The sequence below is a fragment of the Schistocerca gregaria genome, chromosome 2, assembly GCF_023897955.1.
Source record: "Schistocerca gregaria isolate iqSchGreg1 chromosome 2, iqSchGreg1.2, whole genome shotgun sequence".
Classification (NCBI taxonomy): domain Eukaryota; kingdom Metazoa; phylum Arthropoda; class Insecta; order Orthoptera; family Acrididae; genus Schistocerca; species Schistocerca gregaria.
Genome location: NC_064921.1, coordinates 28711697 through 28733922, shown reverse-complemented (window position 1 = coordinate 28733922; position 22226 = coordinate 28711697). Strand labels below are relative to the sequence as shown.

Genomic DNA, 22226 nt, shown 5'->3' with positions numbered 1-22226 from the left:
ATAGAATTGGGGAGAAGAGGAGTTTGTGGCACAACTTGACAAAAAGAAGGGACCGGTTGGTAGGACATGTGCTGAGGCATCAAGGGATCACCAGTTTAGTATTGGAGGGTAGCGTGGAGGGTAAAAATCGTAGAGGGAGACGAAGGGATGAATACACTAAGCAGATTCAGAAGGATGTAGGTTGCAGTAGGTACTTGGAGATGAAGAAGGTTGCACAGGATAGAGTAGCATGGAGATCTGCATCAAACCAGTCTCAGGACTGAAGACTACCACACACACATATGAGGGCAAACAGTTTAAGAAAAGAATCACTGCAGTATATTAAAATATCAACTATCATAAAATTAAATCATATTAATAAATCACCAAGGCAACCACCTTAGGACATAAAGTAAGATCCATCTGCAACGGGAAAACCTTGCCGAAAGAGTTACTGCGTCTGCGGGAAACTTCCTGGAAAAAGGGTTACAACGAGACACAAATAAAGACAGACTGAAAAGAGGAGGGAGGGAAAAACAAAAAAACAGGAAGAGAAACGTGTGGCGTTCCTGTCACATGCAGGGCCTTAGATGGCCGAGATCACGAGAAAAGTGGAGAAACACCAGATGGAGAGCGTTTTCCACGCAATACGAGAAATTAAGGCCGTGCTTGGCTCTTCTAAACATCAGCTAGGACTGCTGGCGATGGGTGCTTAGTGTACTGAGTGCGAATGGGGGGGGGGGGGTGAAGTATATCGGACAGGTTCTGAGACTTGGTTGTCAAAGAGGCGGTACAGATACGTTTGCACAACGATATGTTGGATTGGTGCATAAGTCCGTAGCGTTTTTCTATAAGTTTAATAAACACACCAGTCCACATAACAGGGACTTCAGTCATCAATAATACACCTCCTTCACTGTAACTTAGATAACTTTTCGATTCCGCGACCTCAGAAATCCTTGGTTTTTAGGTGAAGAATTTTCCGAGCCATATTCGGAGCGCATTTTCACCCTGGAAGGAAGACACCGGAAAAGGCGAAAATCAGGGGGCGCAAGATCACGTGAGTAAGATGGGAGCGGGTTGACTGTCCAGCGCGGCTCCTGTACAACGCTTTGTGTCAGTCCAGCAGGACGCAGGCGGACGCTGCCGTGGAGTAGCGTCACTTGGCGCGGTCGTCGTGGTCGCTGCTCTCGACAATAAATGTCAGCAGTGAGGGATAAGCGGCGCTGAAGCATCACACCGTCACCGTTTCACCATATGCATAACATTACCTTTTATGGAAGCGCATAGGCCTTTTCGAAGAGTTGCTGCTCTATTAATAACAATAACAACACTCAACAGTCAATAACCGTTCAAATTACCGTAAAAATTAGAAAAATTAAACAGTCAAGAATGATGAGGTTACCAAAAGCCACATAGCTGTATGAAGGTCCTTTGCTCGCACAACTACCGGTTTCACGTCAGGATAGACACATTTTCAGATTTGTAATGGTTATATTTCCATAATGTAGATGCACAATTACGGAGTCCCAGCTTTCGGGAAGTTATTCACGTTAAAAGTCAAACCATTTTCTTGCTATGCTCTGTACAGTGGTATTATGCCCATCAGCGGCACGAATGTTTTTGGATACCTCTGTTGCTGTCACCTCTCTATTGAACTCCAGAAGAATAATATGCGGTCTCTTCAAAAATTCCGGAACATTCGTAATTTCGCGCAAATGGTGTGTTGGAGCGGAATGCGGTTAGCATCCTCGCACAAGCCTGTGTCTGATATGTAACTGCCCGAAATTTCCATGTTGTATGTCTGTTAGGTAGTATTCAGTCTGTATTGAGCAGAACGCCGTGTCGCACAGTTAGCGAACTTCGAAATGGGAGGACTAGAGGAGCAACGCGTCTGCATTAAATTTTGCCTGACCAGCAAGCAAATCTTTACAGAGACACACCAAATGTTGCAGGAAGCCAGTGAAGTGGCTGCTTAAGCCGTACACGGTGTTACGAATGATTCACGCGGTTTAAAAATGACCTGTCGGAAGTTAAAGATGACACTCTTTCAGGACGCCCTTTGACGTCTACCGACAACGTCCACGTCAGTATCATCAACAAAATTGTGCGTGCGTGTCCGAGAATTTGGAGAAGAAGATAAACATTTTAGCTGGATCATGTCATTAAATACTGACGCAGCACCTTGGAAGGCATTGTGTTGTCACCAAGTTTACCCCTTGGCTCATGAGTTAAGACCAGAAAGACCTTCACCTCGCAATCTGTGAAGAGCTTTTCGATCGCGCATGTGAGGACGAGATGTTCCTTAAGAGAATCATAACTATTGATAAGACTTGGATCTACGGTTATGATGCTGAGACCAAGGCTACCAGCGGGACGTGTTGCGACGCCTGCGAGAAAATGTGAGATGGAAACGGCCTAAAATGTGACGAAGATTTGCAACGCTAGACGAGATAAAAGAAAATTTGCAGACAGTGCTTCGCACGATTCAGCAGAAGGGGTCCCAAGATTGCTTCCGGAAGTGGATCGTTCAAAATGGTTCAAATGGCTCTGAGCACTATGGGACTTAAGTTCTGAGGTCATCAGTCCCCTAGAACTTAGAACTACGTAAACCTAACTAAACTCAGGACATCACACACAGCCATGCCCGAGGCAGGGTTCGAACCTGCCACACCGGCCGGCCGCCTGAAGTAGAAACGGTGTTGGGAGCGGAGTGTCAATTGTGGAGGAGAGTATTTCGAAGGGGACCATGCACAATAAATAAAAGGTAAGTATAGTGGAATTTTGTGGACAAAGCTCCGGAAACTTTTCAACAGACCTCGTATGTCGGAAATGTTCCGATTTCTCCACTTGGCAGTCCATACTCTGGCGTCCGCAGCTCTACTCGCTGCCCCCAGTTCACAAAATAACAATGTGTCAGCTCAGACAGCAACAATTAACGACAAATAAAAAAATGACAATCGATAAATAAACCCATAGGAGCCGGAATATCAACATGCAAAACATAAATCCTACGAACGTATTCACCAACTTAACAATAAACCGGAATAACGGATTTCATTTCAGAGCGACTGCGTATCACGGCACGCCACCACTCGGCTGGTAACTTGAGAAAATTTTGTCACGTAGTATATCTTGTTTCCCTTGGCTTGTGAAAGACGACAATTTTTTTGGATTAACCAGCACCCGACACACATGTATCGTATAGACAGCATTAAAGCTATTTCTCACGTTTACATATATACCTGTATCGTGGTGGCGCACTCCAGTGTTTCCTCTTTATATATTCGCTTATTTGGGTATGAAATCACGAATTACGCATAGAACAGGAATTAGTTTCTCGACTAAAACAGATCTATCCTATGTTACAAACGTTGAAATTATTCCGAAACTGTTGTTGTTGTTGTGGTCTTCAGTCCTGAGACTGGTTTGATGCAGCTCTCCATGCTACTCTATCCTGTGCCAGCTTCTTCATCTCCCAGTACCTACTGCAACGTACATCCTTCTGAATCTGCTTAGTGTATTCATCTCTTGGTCTCCCTCTACGATTTTTACCCTCCACGCTGCCCTCCAATACTAAACTGGTGATCCCTTGATGCCTCAGAACATGTCCTACCAATCGGTCCCTTCTTCTAGTCAAGTTGTGCCACAAACTTCTCTTGTCTCCAATCCTATTCAATACTTCCTCATTAATTAGGTGATCTATCCATCTAATCTTCAGCATTCTCCTGTAGCACCACATTTCGATTGCTTCTATTCTCTTCTTGTCCAAACTATTTATCGTCCATGTTTCACTTCCATACATGGCTACACTCCATACAAATACTTTCAGAAACGACTTCCTCATACTTATATACTCGATGTTAAAAAATTTCTCTTCTTCAGAAATGCTTTCCTTGCCATTGCCAGTCTGCATTTTATATCCTCTCTACTTCGACCATCATCAGTTATTTTGCTCCCCAAATAGCAAAACTCCTTTACTACTTTAAGTGTCTCATTTTCTAATCTAATTCCCTCAGCATCACTCGACTTAATTCGACTACATTCCATTATCCCCGTTTTGCTTTCGTTGATGGAAACAAATAATCCGAATTTGAAGAGTGTGCCGCTTTCGAAGTTGTCCCTAGAACAACTGCGATACTAGTAGCACAAAATACAACAGTTGGATTTTGAAATGCGGAAGTAATACCAATATCCCTGGAATTAATGAAAAGAAACTATACGACATTTAGTGAGTACTTTCTCACAATCCATCTGAATGAAAACAGATTTACGACACCTTAGACGGTTCTGCAAGTAACTGAAGTGAATAGCTTAGCTGAGTCGTCCTGTAGGTCCGGAAACGTGTGTAATCCTCAGCTCCAGTCCGCACTTAAGTTATGGCGGATAGGGCAGCCAGTGCCTTCCCATGGTATAAGGCGCTGCGCTGTTCCAGAATTTACGAATACAGCACAGGGAGGGGCTGAACAAGCTCAAGTCTCACCTCGGAGTCGTCCGCAAAAACGTCGTAGTTGACAGTGACCTCTCCTCTGTACACAGTTTCTTTAGTTTCCTCATCCACGACCAGCGAAAAGTTGGCTGAAGCCCCAGAATATTCTCCATCGTCGCAGACCGCATACTCCAAGACGTCCACAGCGTACGGACCCTGCCAAACAGAAACAACGCGTCTGTTACAGCAGAAACAACTAGGTAATCAAGTAAACACAAGAAAACGTGTCCTGATGCTGAATGGGGGCTAAGGAAAATCTCGATGATGCCGTATTGCTAAGTTAGTCGTCTTTTATCAGAACGTTTTGCTACTATAGGCACTACCAAAATTCTACGAAAAGAGTTCAGGAAAACATGTTTTACATAGAACATACACGCAACATGAATAATTACAATTTGTGAGTTTATATCAATGCTTGCCAACGTTTCGTAACCGCCAGAAGGTACACTAGGGTGAAAGAAGACGTATGCCATTCATTGTGATTTCGGCCGTCAATGTGTCACTCAAGCATTTAAAAAAAAAAAAAAAAAAAAAAAAAAAAAAAAAAAAAAAAAAGTTTAAATGGCTCTGAACACTATGGGACTTAACATCTATGGTCATCAGTCCCCTAGAACGTAGAACTACTTAAACGTAACTAAACTAAGGACATCACACACATCCATGCCCGAGGCGGGAATCGAACCTGCGACCGGACTGAGCGCCTAGAACCGCTAGACCACCGCGGTCGGCCATTCAAACACAGTTTGCAAATACACTAACGGAAGAAATCGCAACTCTAACAAGAAGTTGTGCGACATAAACGAAAGTTGGTAGGCGTGTTTCTACAACTGAAAGACAGCGTCAAATTTTGCGGAGGTCGCATGACAGTGGATCTAGTAGCGTCACTATGAGGATGAAAATCAGGTTTGCTTCAAATACACTCTGTAACGGTCGTGAGTTACCTTTGAGACTGGCCGTGCTGAGTAGATGTTAGTCAAGAATGCCTTGAAAGAAGACCGGGCTCCGGATAGCCACATGGCACTACCGAGAGGGAAGACCATCGTCTTCGGCGTGTTGCTCTGGCGCATAGCACTGCGTCTGCAGAAGCAATTTCAGCAGCAGTTGGCACCACTGTGACACACCGGACTGATACAAATCGGTTAGTTCAAAGACAGCTTCGAGACAGTCGACCTGGAGCGTGCATTCCACTGACTCCAACCACGGCCATTCGTGTCAAACATGAGTTTATTGGAGGGCAGGGTGGAGGCCTGCTGTGTTTTTTTTTTTATGAAAACTGGTTCTGCCTCGGTGCCAGCGATGGTCGTGTGTTGGTTAGAAGGAGGCCAGGCGATGGCCTTCAACCAACCTGTCTGCGTGCCAGACACACTAGTCTTACAGCGGGAATTAAGGCCTGGGGTGTGATTTCGTCTGACAGCAGGAGCACTCTCGTGGTTATCCCACACCCTCTGACTGAAAATCTGTACGTCAATCTGGTGATTCGATCTGTTGTGCTGACATTCATGGACAACACACCGGAAGTGTTTTCTAGCAGTATAACGCTCGCCCACAAACCACTGTTGTAAACCAACATACTGTACAGAGTGTCGACATGTTGCCTTGGCCTTCCTAATCACCAGATCTATCTTTCATCGAGTTACATAGGACATCATCGAACAACAACTCCATCATCATCCACAACCGGTATTAAGCGTCCTTGTGCTGACCGACCAAGTGCAACAGTCCTTGAACTCTATCCCTCAAACGGACAGCTGTGACCGCTCGACACAACGTATGCACGTTTGCATGCTTGCATTCAACATTCTGTCGGTTACACCGGCTATTAATGTGCCAGAAAGTCACATTTGGAATGGTTTATCCCGCGCTTACATTAACCTGTTATCTTGCATTGTTCATCGCTTAAATATGTTACTTACACAAACGTATTTCGTAAATTTTATTAATATACATTAATTATTTTTTGGTCCTGCGATTTTTCCTATCGGTGTATTATTGCTATCAAATTCCGGGAGTGCAATGCGTGACAATAAATAGAACGTAATAGCATGTTTGTGAAAGGCAATGTGCCGAGTTGAGTCCCCGGTCCGACATACTATTTAAATCTCGTAGGAACTTTCAAAGTAGTACATACTAGCTATAGAGTGAGACATCCACTGTTCAGAAAACTCCAGGTGGCAGCATTCAAGTATTGCGAGGTCAGATTACGGGAGATATGTTTTGTGAACTGGAGGTCAAAGTTGCAAAAGAGCTGGAGAAAGAGGCATTTCAGAAGCAGAAAAGGCTTTTAGCTAGTAGTATGAACGCAGGCTTAAGGAAGCTACTGGTGAAAGACTGATATTAAGCGTGCTCCTGCACATATGTACGGATTAGAAACTCGTACATTGAGAAATCAGGACGAGAGGAGAATTGAAGCTCGTGGAATGTGGATATGGCGCGGGATAGAAAAGTTCAGCTGGATTGATAAAGTCAGGAATTAGGAGGTACTGAAAAGAGTTGGAAAAGATCGGAAAATGTTGCTAACAGTGAGTAATAGGAAGCTAAACTGGATAGAACATAATTTGAGAAGATATTGCCATCTAGTAGAAGCAACTGAAGTCTATTCCAGGGAAAAGAGGGAAGGGCAGAAGAAGATACCAGATGTTGAATGGTGTCAGTAGACCTCAACGTGGATACCAGCGAATGAAGAGGAAAGCATGGGACAGATAAACATTGTGGAGTATGAGGTCTAAACTTACTGCAAGGCAGATACCCAAAAGATTATGAAGTTGCAGTCGTTTCCCCGCGATATATTTCTTTCAGGAGCGCTGGAGCAGTAGGGTATGATGGCGAGCCTTTATGTGGTTTGGAAGGTATGCGGAAGCACTGGCAGGTGTGAAGCACTAAGGCTTGGTTTGTTCAGTCCGCGAAAGGCAAGGTATGGGGAAGGAGTTGCTATCTGATATACAGCTTTAAAATATCAAGTATTTCTCTTAGCACAACGACCATGATGATGAAATTATAGTAAATCGGGTTCATGCACAGGGATCCTGACAACTGTATTCTTGTATGCCGTTCTCGAATGCAATAAGAATTGGGAAAAATGCTGCACTATGCAAACCACAGCCGTACATCACACAGGCACTTGTGGAGTGCAAGTACGGATGCTGAGACCAGCTCTTGTGTTCGCAACATCTGCTGCGTCACAGTCAATGATTCAATGATGGATGAACAAAATTCTGCGATCGCTGCTATTGACATGGACAGCAAAAGAAGACCGCTCTTGCGTATTAGCCAGAGGGAACAAGAATCGTGGGCGACCAACGAACTGGTGAACCGGCAGACTAGCACAAGCTGCAGTGTCCTGTCTGTAGTGGGGATTGGGATGGTGGTAGCTCTTGCAACAAGTCGACACAACGCTTACCTGTGAAATCGTTATTTTGTCCTTGCATCTAACGGTGTATGTAAAACACGAAAGCCGTTAACAATACAAACGAAGACATAGGCTGGCTGCAGCATACTGTAGAATGGCACAGATAACCAACATCAATGTGTGTTAAGAATCAGAGCCTGCTGCAAAACTGCTGTAAAATGGTATCTAGAATTGCAGAGAGGCAACCGTTGGTTAAAGTAACTTTCAGTGGTTTCAATGGATGTCGTAGCAGAGCCTCCTCGAACGGTAACATAAGAAATTTGTCACGTATTGAGGCACTTAGTGGCACAACGGTGTATCGGCACAATGTCTGTAAGTCAAAGAAACTACAGGGAAACGTCCAAGGAAGTACCAATTCCCTTTCAAAATGTTCTTCCATTGTCCTCGGTAATAGTAATGGTATTGTTAACAGCAATATTGACCCACTGTACATTCATACAGTGATAGAGACAATGTTTCGATTAGGTGTATAATCTGATACACAGAACGAAGGCACCAGTGTTTGGAGTCAAATACGTGTGCCTTAAATAAACAAGATAATTATATAGTCCCAGTTTCAAAATGCTGTAAAAAAAAGAACTGCTGTTCAGAATTATCTCAAATTTGAACGGAATATTATCGAAGGAAGGGGAAATTTTACCGAAACATAAAAATGTAATCGAAATTTTTCCACTAGATGGCGCTGTAAGCATCATACAGGGTGTTTCAAAAATGACCGGTATATTTGAAATGGCAATACAAACTAAACGAGCAGCGATAGAAATACACCGTTTGTTGCAATATGCTTGGGACAACAGTACATTTTCAGGCAGACAAACTTTCGAAATTACAGTAGTTACAATTGTCAACAACAGATGGCGCTGCGGTCTGGGAAAATCTATAGTACGATATTTTCCACATACCCACCATGCGTAGCAATAATATTGCGTAGTCTCTGAATGAAATTACCCGAAACCTTTGACAACGCGTCTGGCGGAATGGCTTCACATGCAGATGAGATGTACTGCTTCAGCTGTTCAATTGTTTCTGGATTCTGGGGGGAAACCTGGTCTTTCAAGTGTCCCCACGGAAAGAAGTCACAGGGGTTCATGTCTGGCGAATAGGTAGGCCAATCCACGCCGCCTCCTGTATGTTTCGGATAGCCCAAAGCAATCACACTATCATCGAAATATTCATTCAGGAAATTAAGGACGTCGGCCGTGCGATGTGGCCGGGCACCATCTTGCATAAACCACGAAGTGTTCGCAGTGTCGTCTAAGGCAGTTTGTACCCCCACAAATTCACGAAGAATGTCCAGATAGCGTGATGCAGCAATCGTTTCGGATCTGAAAAATAGGCCAATGATTCCTTTGGAAGAAATGGCGGCCCAGACCAGTACTTTTTGAGGATGCAGGGACGATGGGACTGCAACATGGGGCTTTTCGGTTCCCCATATGCGCCAGTTCTGTTTATTGACGAAGCCGTCCAGGTAAAAATAAGCTTCGTCAGTAAACCAAATGCTGCCCACATGCATATCGCCGTCATCAATCCTGTGCACTATATCGTTAGCGAATGTCTCTCGTGCAGCAATGGTACCGGCGCTGAGGGGTTGCCGCGTTTTAATTTTGTATGGATAGAGGTGTAAACTCTGGCGCATGAGACGATACGTGGACGTTGGCGTCATTTGGACCGCAGCTGCAACACGGCGAACGGAAACCCGAGGCCGCTGTTGGATCACCTGCTGCACTAGCTGCGGGTTGCCCTGTGTGGTTGCCGTACGCGGTCACCCTATCTTTCCAGCACGTTCATCCGTCACGTTCCCAGTCCGTTGAAATTTTTCAAACAGATCCTTTATTGTATCGCTTCTCGGTCCTTTGGTTACATTAAACCTCCGTTGAAAACTTCGTCTTGTTGCAACAACACTGTGTTCTAGGCGGTGGAATTCCAACACCAGAAAAATCCTCTGTTCTAAGGAATAAACCATGTCCACAGCAAACTTGCACGTTGTGAACAGTACACGCTTACAGCAGAAAGACGACGTACAGAATGGCGCACCCACAGGCTGCGTTGTCTTCTATATCTTTCACATCACTTGCAGCGCCATCTGTTGTTGAAAATTGTAACTACTGTATTTTCGAAAGTTTGTCCGCCTGAAAATGGCTGTGGTGTGAGTTCCTCATTAAGCCAACCATACTTAACAATATGCATGGCCATACAAGTTTGGCATTCAAGAGTTGTGACATGGTTATATTGTTAGGTAAGCCCATCCACCACAGCAAGGTAGCCTTACGTCAGATGAGAAATATGCTATCGTAAGCCGTCGCCAGCACACCAATCGGCAAACATGTGGCGCGAAGATCGCTAGTAGGCGCTGGTTAAAGCGCGCCTATCATGAGAGAGACACACTGACATGCAACACGCAGCAAGTGCCGTCTCGACAGCAAGTTTTTAGGCCGCTGCCTCTGACTGGAGGGCCTCACTGGCTCACTCCTCTAGTTTGGCGCCTCTCAGAATACGCATGGAGCAGGTGTACTTCATCACAGGCTACGACAGTACATAGCGACCACATTAGGGACTATGGTGGGACGTGTTACAAGTGTGAAAGAAAGTCCATATCGAAGCAATTTGTTTGCAACGGCACAAAAACGCTAATTTTGCCCGCTACCAGAAAAATAAGGCTCGTGCACATGCAGTGGACGCTGTGCTTTCAAAATTTAGAAAGGGTACCGATAAAAGTAAAAGTAAGGTTGTGCCTCCCTCTCGTCCTAGCGCTGAGCAACAACGTTCTAACAAACTGTTTGTCTCATTACGAATTATGGCCGTTGTGTGAACTTTCAGTTAGACACAGGTGCCTCAGTAACTTTGCTTAATAGTGCCGTATTCGAACAGTTAGACTCATCACACCTTTCTAAATCTAGCAAGCACCTCACTGCTTACAACGGAACGGAAATTCTAGTGCTTGGACAGTGTAGTTTACCTGCCGCTTACAAATCTCGCACTATGACAATGAATTTTACTGCGTTGAAAATCAAGAGACAATGAGAACATTTTCGGTTTAGATGCTTTTTATTTGTCTGGACTTAGCATCCAAGACAATGTATTTTTAATGTCAGCTTTTAAGCCCAAAGACAATGTAGCTAGCAAGCTCGCTTAAAAAATTTGCTGAACTATTTTCGGAAGAAAATGGAAAAAGCTAAAAATTTTGTGTCACATGGTGCATTGAAACACAATGCACAGCCTAAGTTTGTCCGGGGCCGACCCCTTACAATTGATTTATGAAACAAAGTAGCCAGTGAAATGAAAGAATTGTAAGAATTTGATGTAATTGCTCCCATTAGAGCTAGTAAATGGGCAAGTCCTCTCGTTTTGTTGCCTACGCCTTCTGGTCGCATTCGCATTTGTGTGGACTGCAAGCCTACAGTCAACCTACAAACAGCAGTTGACACTTATTACCTCGGTCTCAGGAACTGACGGACAGGATTGGTGCAGGACGTTACTTTTCTAAGACAGATCTGCGTGATGCCTACTTGGAAATTCCACTGGGTGAAGAATCACAGAAAGTGTTTGTTGTAAACACGAACTACGACTGTTCAAGTATTTGCGTTTACCCTTAGGCAGTGCTTCCGCACCCGTCAATTTTCATCGTTACTGGGAACGGATGACTGCAAAAGTGTCATTTAGTTCAAACTACCTTGACGGTATTGTCACCTCAAGTCGTACACCAGAGGAACACATTACTAATTTGCGTACTCTTGTCGGAAGCCGGACTCAAGTGCCATCTCGAAAAGTGACTTTCTTCAAACTGAACCACAGTACTTAGGTCATGTATTAAACAGTCAGCACCCCGTCCAATCTCATTTGCTTGCAATCCGTGACCTGCTGTTGCTCGCAATGTCAGTCAATACTACGCAAGTGACAATCGGTTCATACCGAACGCCGCACAGATGGCAGCCCCATTGCATAGCTTGCGTCGGGAAAGTGTACCTTTTGTGTGGACTAAAGACCGTCAAGAGGCATTTCAGAAACTCAGAAATGCTTTGCTTAGTGACAGATGTTTAGTGCATTGTGACCCTGCCAAGCTGGTAGTTTTGCAAGTCGACGCTTCTTCCTGCGGAATCGGCGTTGTGCTTTGGCACAGAATTGGTTCACAAGACACATCTATTGCTTTTGACTCAAAGTTGTTAACTCAAACTCAGTGCAATTATTACCAAATTGAGAAAGAAGCTATCGCTATAGTATATGGTGTGACAAAATTTCATCGTTATTTGTATGGTCGAAGTTCTTTTAGTGACAGATCACAAACTTTTGCAGTCCTTGTTTCATCCGTCCAAGCCCGCTCCTATACGCACTGCTCAAAAATTTGCAACGGCGGACTTTGCTGCTTTCTCAGTATCAGCATGAAACTGTTCAGACCTACAGCAAAATATGGAAATGAAGACGCCCTATCTCGCCTTCTGATTGGTCTACACTTGCCAAATCGATGCGTAGGACTCTGAATTGATGGAATCTTTTCCCTTGCACTACAGAAAAATTGCACAGGCCAAGGAAGCAGACCCAGATCTCAAGATTTTGTTGCACTACGTTCGCACGTCTCCACCCCATTCATTGAACAGTATCCAGAACTCAGTTGTGCGCCGAAATTTTGCACGTGAACATAACCTTTTAGTTCATCAGGGTGTTCAAAATGATAGTGGACAATCGCGTGTGCTTATTCCCAGAGTGTTTCGAAAGTATGTGTTGAGATTGCTCCACCAGGAACATTGGGGCATTGCTCGCACTAAATAGTTAGCGCGACGGCACTGCACTTGGCAGGGAATGTACGCCCATATTGAACAGATGACGTCACAGTGTCGCGCATGCCCTGAAAACCAATCCGCTCCGTCACAGGCATTCTCAAATTACAAAAATGAATCTTTAAGAAAACTCGGAAGACAGAAATACTCACAGAAGAGCGGAACGGTCTTGATACATCACTACATAGCAAACGCACTAGACAAGTGTTAATAACAACAGGGGAATTTCTTTGCAAAGAGTTGCATTTTTTTTGTCATCAGTCTTCCGACTGGTTTGATGCGGCCCGCCACAAATTCCTCTCCTGTGCCAACCTCTTCATATCAGAGTACCACTTGCAACCTAGGTCCTCAATTATTTGCTGGATGTATTCCAACCTCTGTCTTTCTCTACAGCTTTTGCTCTCTACAGCTCCCTCTAGTACCGTGGAAGTCATTTCCTCATGTCATAACAGATGTCCTATAATCCTGTCCCTTCTACTTATCAGTGTTTTCCACATATTACTTTCCTCTCCGATTTTTGCGCAGAACCTCCTCGTTCCTTACCTTATCAACCACCTAATTTTCAGCATTCGTCTGTAGCACCACATCTCAAATGCTTCGATTCTCTTCTGTTATGGTTTTCCCACAGTCCGTGTTTCACTACCATACCATGCTGTACACCAGAAGTGCTCAAAACGTATATTCTCAGAAATCTCTCCCTCAAATTAAGGCCGATATTTGATATTAGTAGATTTCTCTAGGCCAGGAATGCCCTTTTTGCCATTGCTAGTCTGCTTTTGATGTTCTCCATGCTCTGTCCGTCATTGGTTACTTACTACCTAGGTAGAAGAATTCCTTATTCTCATCTACTTCGTGACCATCGATCCAAATACTAAGTTTCTCGCAGTTATCATTTCTACTTCTTCTCATTACATTCGTCTTTCTCGATTTACTCTCAATCCATACTCTCTACTCATTAGACTGTTCATTCCGTTCAGCAGATCATTTAATTCTTCTTCACTTTCACTCAGGATAGCAATATCATCAGCGAATCGTATCATTGATATCCTTTCACCTTGTATTTTAATTCCACTCCTGAACCTTTCTTTTATTTCCATCATTGCTTCCTCGATGTACAGATTGAACAGAAGGGGCGAAAGGATACATTCTCATCTTACACCTTTTTTAATACGAGCACTTCATTCTTGGTCGTCCACTCTTATAATTACTTCTTGACTGTTTTACATATTGTAGTTGGCTCGTCTCTCCCTACAGCTTATACCTAACTTTTCTCAGAATTTCGAGGATCTTGAACCATTTTACATTGTCGAACGCTTTTTGCAGGTCGACAAATTCTATTAACATGTCTTGATTTTTCTTTAGTCTTGCTCCCATTATTAACCGCAACGTCAGAATTGCCTCTCTCCTACCTTTACCTTTCTTAAGGCCAAACTGATCGCCATCTAGCCCATCTTCAGTTTTCTTTTCTGTCCTTCTGTATATTATTCTCGTAAGCAACTTGTATGCAAGAACTGTTAAGCTGATTGTGCTATAATTCTCGCACTTGTCAGCTTTTGCCGGCTTCGGAATTGTGTGGATGATGCTTTTCCGATAGTCAAATGATATGTCGCCAGACTGATACATTTTGCACACCAATGACACCAATGTGAATAGTCGTTTTGTTGCCACTTCCCTGAATAATTTTAGAAATTCTGATGGCATGTAATGATCACTACTGCCTTATTTGATCTTAAGTCCTCCAAAATTCTTTTAAATTCTGCTTCTGATACTGCATCCCCTATCTCTTCTAAATCGACTCCTGTTTTTTCTTCTGTCACATCAGGCAAATCTTTCCCCTGTAAAATTTTGAGGACAGAACAACAAGTGTGTAAGCTGTAAACATTTTTGGTTAAATGTTGCAATCTTATCAGAGAAATACAAGCATTTACATAGTTTACAATGTGACAATGTTACGACAGTTGTCAAACGAACACATCTCGTCCTCAGAAAGCGAAAACACAACAATAGTAAATTTTAACTCGAAGTTTCTTTACAAAATTGTTCTTACGACTACATCATGATGTTGGCCAGTACTATGATAAATTATCTGATTCCGGTTAAAAGATCGGTATTATTTAGGATGGCAATCAAGCCTATGGAGGATCGTTAGTTTTGTGACAAGTTGAGCAAAATATTACCCAACGTCGCTCGAGTTTAGCGTTGGTGAACCAACAAGTTTATGCCTCTGCTAGCGGTATTTACCTTAGCTGCGATGATCTGTCGTCTGCGTGGCTGCTCTCATCCTCAATTCCTATAAAAACTAATTAAGCCTTTGTTGATTTTTCCAGCAGAAACTCTCCCTATTTTCTTGTTATGCAAGAAAACATGTATTCATCCCTAGTGTCGGAATATGGCGATATGCACGCGCATGGCTGGAGCAGCATGTTTATTAAATGCCCTCTCAGTCCTCACAAGAACAATTAACTAACTGTCTGGTTCGTTTCTCCACAGTTGGACCTCAACAACACTGCAGCTAATATCTAGCTGAATGTCAGCCGCAGTGAATGCAGTGTTCAAACAATTTTCTCCTGTGCATCATACAGAGTGTTATGCCCCCCATTCTGCACGTGGTGCCAGTTCAGAGATGAATTGCCGAAAATTTCACTCCTGTCTTTCCTGTAGCCGAACTGTCTCCCCACCTGGTTTCTTTCGTTCTCCACATCATGGATTTTTTTCCGACCAATAGGAGCGTTCCTCTTATTTTTGTGGAATCTCTCTCTCTGCCAATCGCAAGGGCCCTACCATTAAACTTCATCGAAATCTTGTCACTTTACTGCTTCCTAGTTCGTTTCCGCCAGTCGTACATTTTGTGCCCACCCCAGATGCCTCAAAGTTACATGCGTTCGTCAGATGTGTACCACTCTCTGTTCAGATGATCAACTGCGTCACTGGTTTTGTTCGTGTCCACTTGGAATTCCGAAATACAGTTTTCCAAAGCTTCTTTCTGTCCTACTCGTGGTGGCCCGTTACTTGTTCTCCAGTACAAGTGACCTGTCCGCTCGCCGACTCCCGCTGCAGGACGCCCACTGAGAGGTTTTCGTGGTGCCTCCCGTGGTGCGGCCTCTGCTTCCACACAAAAAGTTTCCTCTCGCTGCTTGTTTCACATTCTGCTCATTGACATGCGTTGTAAAGGAACGGTGTGTTAATGTCGTCGATTGAGTGTCATCCCTTTTGCATTACATACTTATAGGCAAATCTGCTCATTACCGCCGATGTAAGTTAGGTGTCATACTCACCTTCCCATTAAGATGTACTCTTATGTAAGGTGCGAAATTGATCTTCATTTATTCTGCCACTTTACATATCCTCCTCCTTCCGTGTTCAGTTTTGCGCTGGGTCAATCAGTAGTTGAGAAATTGATTGAAGTCAGTGCAAAATGGTTTGCAACTGCTGACTGTAGCAATTGACATATTTACTAACCAACTACCTATTTTAATATTTTGTATACCTTAAACAGTGATTCGATGTAGTCTCTTTATCATTCTATTTTACATTGTACTGAATTTCAATTTGCGGATCTGAGCTCTTAAGTGATGTCCTTCTTTCTTTCAAAATTTAACACTCTTTCTAATTTTCTGATTTTTTATACAATTTTATTTAACTAATCTAAGTTCCTTTTCTTTCAATATAGTTGCCTACATTTTAATTTTAATTTTAATTCGAACACTCTGAGCTTACCTATAAATTTGTATCATCCTAATTTTTTTTTAACTTTGAGGCTAAACTGTTTTCTTGATAACTTGATTAATGTTAAATGATGAAGGATATGTGCTGAAGTTGAGAAAAACTTAATTTAACATTATCCTCCCCTTTTCCAATATTTTTCAATTTATCTCCAGCTTTCATATCAATCATACTCTAAGAAAGTTTCATTTCTTATAAAAATAGCTTTATGATCTATATTAAAGTCAACCGAGTTATTCTCGTGACTTTACAGCCATAACGCCTATTTAACATCCGTTGCTGCCATACTGCGGTCGCGAAGTGGGGCTGAGGCTGTTTCCCAGATAAGTTACTGCAAAATGACGATTTATTACTATAGGTTTTAGTTTTTGACGTTGTCCATTATGAACACATCGTAGTTCCTTTTATTCTGAAGAAGGCTGGGTTATCCCAACTGAAATGTAAACATTGCAAATGAGGATGTTGTTAATTTAAAATTAATATTTATACAGTTGCTGAGAAGTCCGCGAAGTGTAGAAATTATTATGTTTATATTCCCCAATATCTTAAATCTACGCATTATAACTTTACAAAAATTTTCAGATTTGACTTTTACAAACATCTTAAATTTCTAACCCTACTAATTACTTTACAAAATTTAAACTGACATCTTGGAATACCTAAACCCATTCATATTTATATATTCTCTATTTTTGACAAACATATCACACATTAGACTCTTGACCTTCCAAGACATGTTAATATTAGGATTTCTTAATGAAATGTAGGTAGGTTTAATTTTATGTCGCCGCAGCGTGTTTTACCATTGAGCTGAAGGATATTGTGGTCCATTGTCCGATAGCATTTCATCGACACGACCAACTAGTCGAAGGAAATCTCGTGTCAGCACTTGGCTTATGCTCCTTCCCGTTGCTTTTTTCAACGGTGTAAGTGTCACATATTTTGAGGTTAGTTCTAGAACTACGAAAATGAATACATGACTTCTCTGTGTATGGGGCAAAGGACCTATGAGTTCTGTTGCCGCTATGTGTCTCAATTTCTCCGGAATGATAGGGAACATTGGTGGTTTCGTTTGAAAAGTTACTGTTTGGCTTTGTGGCATCTCTTACATTTAGCTAGAACCTGTCTGATTCTTCGCTCCATATTTGCCAAGTGACAAGACATCTTTAGAAAGCATTACTTAGGACCAAAATGGCTGTTACTCAGATGAGTGTACCAAATGAATTTATTTTTCAGTTACTGTGGTATACATGCTACCCATGAACTTGTACACTCCTGAAAATGGAAAAAAGAACACATTGACACCGGTGTGTCAGACCCACCATACTTGCTCCGGACACTGCGAGAGGGCTGTACAAGCAATGATCACACGCACGGCACAGCGGACACACCAGGAACCGCGGTGTTGGCCGTCGAATGGCGCTAGCTGCGCAGCATTTGTGCACCGCCGCCGTCAGTGTCAGCCAGTTTGCCGTGGCATACGGAGCTCCATCGCAGTCTTTAACACTGGTAGCATGCCGCGACAGCGTGGACGTGAACCGTATGTGCAGTTGACGGACTTTGTGCGAGGGCGTATAGTGGGCATGCGGGACGCCGGGTGGACGTACCGCCGAATTGCTCAACACGTGGGGCGTGAGGTTTCCACAGTACATCGATGTTGTCGCCAGTGGTCGGCGGAAGCTGCACGTGCCCGTCGACCTGGGACCGGACCGCAGCGACGCACGGATGCACGCCAAGACCGTAGGATCCTACGCAGTGCCGTAGGGGACCGCACCGCCAATTCCCAGCAAATTAGGGACACTGTTTCTCCTGGGGTATCGGCGAGGACCATTCGCAACCGTCTCCATGAAGCTGGGCTACGGTCCCGCACACCGTTAGGCCGTCTTCCGCTCACGCCCCAACATCGTGCAGCCCGCCTCCAGTGGTGTCGCGACAGGCGTGAATGGAGGGACGAATGGAGACGTGTCGTCTTCAGCGATGAGAATCGCTTCTGCCTTGGTGCCAATGATGGTCGTATGCGTGTTTGGCGCCGTGCAGGTGAGCGCCACAATCAGGACTGCATACGACCGAGGCACACAGGGCCAACACCCGGCATCATGGTGTGGGGAGCGATCTCCTACACTGGCCGTACACCTCTGGTGATCGTCGAGGGGACACTGAATAGTGCACGGTACATCCAAACCGTCATCGAACCCTTCGTTCTACCATTCCTAGACCGGCAAGGGAACTTGCTTTTCCAACAGGACAATGCTCGTCCGCATGTATCCTGTGCCACCCAACGTGCTCTAGAAGGTGTAAGTCAACTACCCTGGCCAGCAAGATCTCCGGATCTGTCCCCCATTGAGCATGTTTGGGACTGGATGAAGCGTCGTCTCACACGGTCTGCAAGTCCAGCACGAACGCTGGTCCAAGTGAGGCGCCAGGTGGAAATGGCATGGCAAGCCGTTCCACAGGACTACATCCAGCATCTCTACGATCGTCTCCATGGGAGAATAGCAGCCTGCATTGCTGCAGAAGGTGGATATACACTGTACTAGTGCCGACATTGTGCATGCTCTGTTGCCTGTGTCTATGTGCCTGTGGTTCTGTCAGTGTGATCATGTGATGTATCTGACCCCAGGAATGTGTCAATAATGTTTCCCCTTCCTGGGACAATGAATTCACGGTGTTCTTATTTCAATTTCCAGGAGTGTATTTCTATTACGTCTGTAGAATAAGTCATTGCCCCTTACGAGACAGAATTGTCTAATGTCCCGTGATTCCCTGTTTTTCCACTTAATTTTAATCTTGTCTAGGTCTAGGTCTTTGTCTTGTTCCCCTGCCTAGGTCTGGGTCTTTGTCTTCTTGCCCTACCTAGGTCTGGGTCTTTGTCTTGTTCCCGTGCCTAACTGTTTTAAGGTACTGGTGACGTAATTTGCAAATGTCATATTTTTTAGGTAATACATGACACTTGCTCTTCTTTCGTATTGCTCTCTCTGCTTTTGTTAACTCCTTCTGGCAATCAGGAGAGGATATCAGCTATGACATTTGATGGTCCAGGCACTTAAGTGACTCGAAAACGATACTGCTGCAATATTTTTGCACTTAATGTGAAGTGCCTCATGGTCTGTAAACAAATTGTTTTTTCGCACAAACAAAAAGTATCTGAACCTACGAAACACCCATACTACTGCCAACGCTTCTAACCTCGTGACTGAATAGCTTTTTTCACATTTAGTAAGGACTCGACTAGCGAAAGCTACTGTCTTTCTTATCCGTTGTCCGTCTTCCTCATATTGTTGAAAGAGTACCTCACCCAAGCCTGTTTTCGCATTGTCGGTTGCCAGACAGAATTCCTTCGTTAAATCGGGATGCGCTTAAACAGTGACCTTTTCAATTGTTGGAACTCCTGTTCTGCTTTGTCATCCCACACCCAGGACATATTTTTGCTAGTTAAGGCACATAAACGTGGGGTAGCAAGGGATTCTATCCGAATGAATCTTTTGTAGAATTTTATGAGTCCCAAGAACTCACGCAACGTCTTTCGATTACACGCAGTGCCTATGTTCTGTATGGCTTGCAGTTTGTTAGGATTAGGTTCAGTTCCCTGTTCAGAGCTAACATGGCCTAAAAATTCCACCTTTTCATTCCCAAAACTCTATTTCATTACGTTTACGGTTACTCAACATTCTTTTAATGTCCTTAACAATTTATCAAGCACCTCATTATGGAGTTTCCATGATGGCTCTGCTATTTTCAAAAATGGCTCTGAGCACTATGGGACTCAACTGCTGTGGTCATTAGTCCCCTAGAACTTAGAACTACTTAAACCTAACTAACCTAAGGACATCACACACATCCATGCCCGAGGCAGGATTCGAACCTGCGACCGTAGCAGTCGCACGGTTCCGGACTGCGCGCCTAGAACCGCGAGACCACCGCGGCCGGCGCTCTGCTATTAAAATGTCATCAACATAACAGGTGTGACGCTCTTTGAGTTCTTTCTCAAACACAGTCCCTAAACAGAGCAGCAGAGGATCTCAGTCGGAAAGGGAGTCTTTTGAATTGATAACTTCGCCCAAATGCGATAAAAGCGGCATACTTTCTACATTTAGGTGTTAGTCCAATTTAACAAAAACTAGCTCTCAAATCAAGGGAAGAAAAAATCATAAGTCCAAAGAACTTTTGTAACAGCTTTCCAATTTTTCTGGGCGATCGTTCTCAGGAATGATAATTGAATTTATCTTGCATCAATGACTGTCCTAATACTCCCATCCTTCTTATCTACAAATTACAAGGGACTGTTGTATGTTGAGGTTGAAGTTTCAATAATGTCATCTTCTATCATCTTGTGTAATTCTGTCTTCAGTAACACAGTGGAATAGTGTAAGGTGGCACTCTAAATGGCCTGTGTTCTTTAACCTGGAATTCATATTGAAAGTTCTTAATGGCACAAGGTTTTGGTAGAAACACTTTGGCATTTTGCCGCAATACTCCTTCTTATTCGGCTTTGCCTGTATCTGAGATGTGCCTTACTTGTAGCAACTTATTATCAATCTCTTGATGAATTTCCACCATTACATCGTCATTTACAGGCATTGCTTCTTTCGCCCTCCTATATCGTGGATGTCCCTCCTCCGATTGATACAGTTCGAGTTGCATAGTCAATTGTTTGTAAGCCCCTGACATCTCTTCATGTCTGAGTTTCTCTTCAAAATTTAGACACACTTTACCGAGTATCATATACTCTTCGTCCACATTGAGTGTAACTCGATTTTGACCCATGAAGTCGGCTCCTATGATTATGGGTACAGTAAGTTTCGCTTCTATTTCATGCCCCTGATATGAAAAAGTTACACGCATTAGTCTACTAATCACCGCTGATGCACCCGAACGGTCCTTAGACTTCAAGACATTTTGTCCGTAACACTGGTACTGCCTGTTCAGCGTTACATTTCTCAAAAAGTCCTTCCGAAACTGCCATCATTTCGCTTCCGGTACCAAGAGTAACGTCTACAAGCATGTCACCTACCTCAATCCGAACGATCGGTTGCACCTCGTGAGGAGCTTTAGTTTCATTTTCATGTATCATAGGTTAACCTGTCAATTGTCTAGTCTTGTTCTCCCCATTGTACTGTTATCGTCACTTTATTTTCCTCATTACTTTTAACACCTGTCATCTGAATGCTTTGGGATGAAGTTATTTGCCCATAATCTTTATTAAACGCCTGTGTTACAATCTGCCTTAGATATCGCTATTGGTGTTATCAATGGTGCTTTATGCTCTTGGCATACTATTTCTCTCTCCGTTTCGTATAAATAAGCGACATCTTTTACAATTTTGTCATCATCAGTTTTTGTACTACTGTCTATATTCACCGTTAATAACTCCTGTTCCTCAACATCGGTCGATTCCCAGTCAATTGAATCCCAGAATGCTGGTGTTTGTATCCGATTACTCCCTAAACCTACTTCAGAATCTTGCTGATCAAAACTAAGTCTATTTACATGTTTAATTATATAATTAACTTCATTTTACGATTGAATTGCTTGTGACTGGTCTTCGTAACGTTCATCTTGTCAATTCTGTCTTTTAACTGGGTTTGGTGGGCTCAATTCGATTTCCTGTACCAGTTCATTTCGCGTGTTTTGTCCTGCTAAAGCTTTGCCAACCGTTCTATCCATTCCATGTCCTCCTGAGTGGCATGGATTTTGTTGTTGAAAACCTCTAAACCTACCTACCTCGTTTGCACGGTGATTATATCTTGGATCATAATTACCACCGTAGTGTCTAGGACCAAATCCACTATGGTACTTACGGGGCCCAGCAAAACCATAATTATTTTTCGACCTCTGTGTATTTCCAAAGCCATAGTTA

General features: G+C 43.4%; 1 protein-coding gene across 1 annotated transcript in view; it reads right to left on the bottom strand.

The window, feature by feature from the left end:
* Positions 1 to 22226, bottom strand: part of LOC126335621 (uncharacterized) — a 127264-nt gene that overhangs the window by 92023 nt on the left and 13015 nt on the right. The window contains exon 2 of the mRNA XM_049999075.1: positions 4463 to 4624. Coding sequence (XP_049855032.1) covers positions 4463 to 4624 — 162 coding nt within the window. The remainder of the gene's footprint in view (positions 1 to 4462; positions 4625 to 22226) is intronic.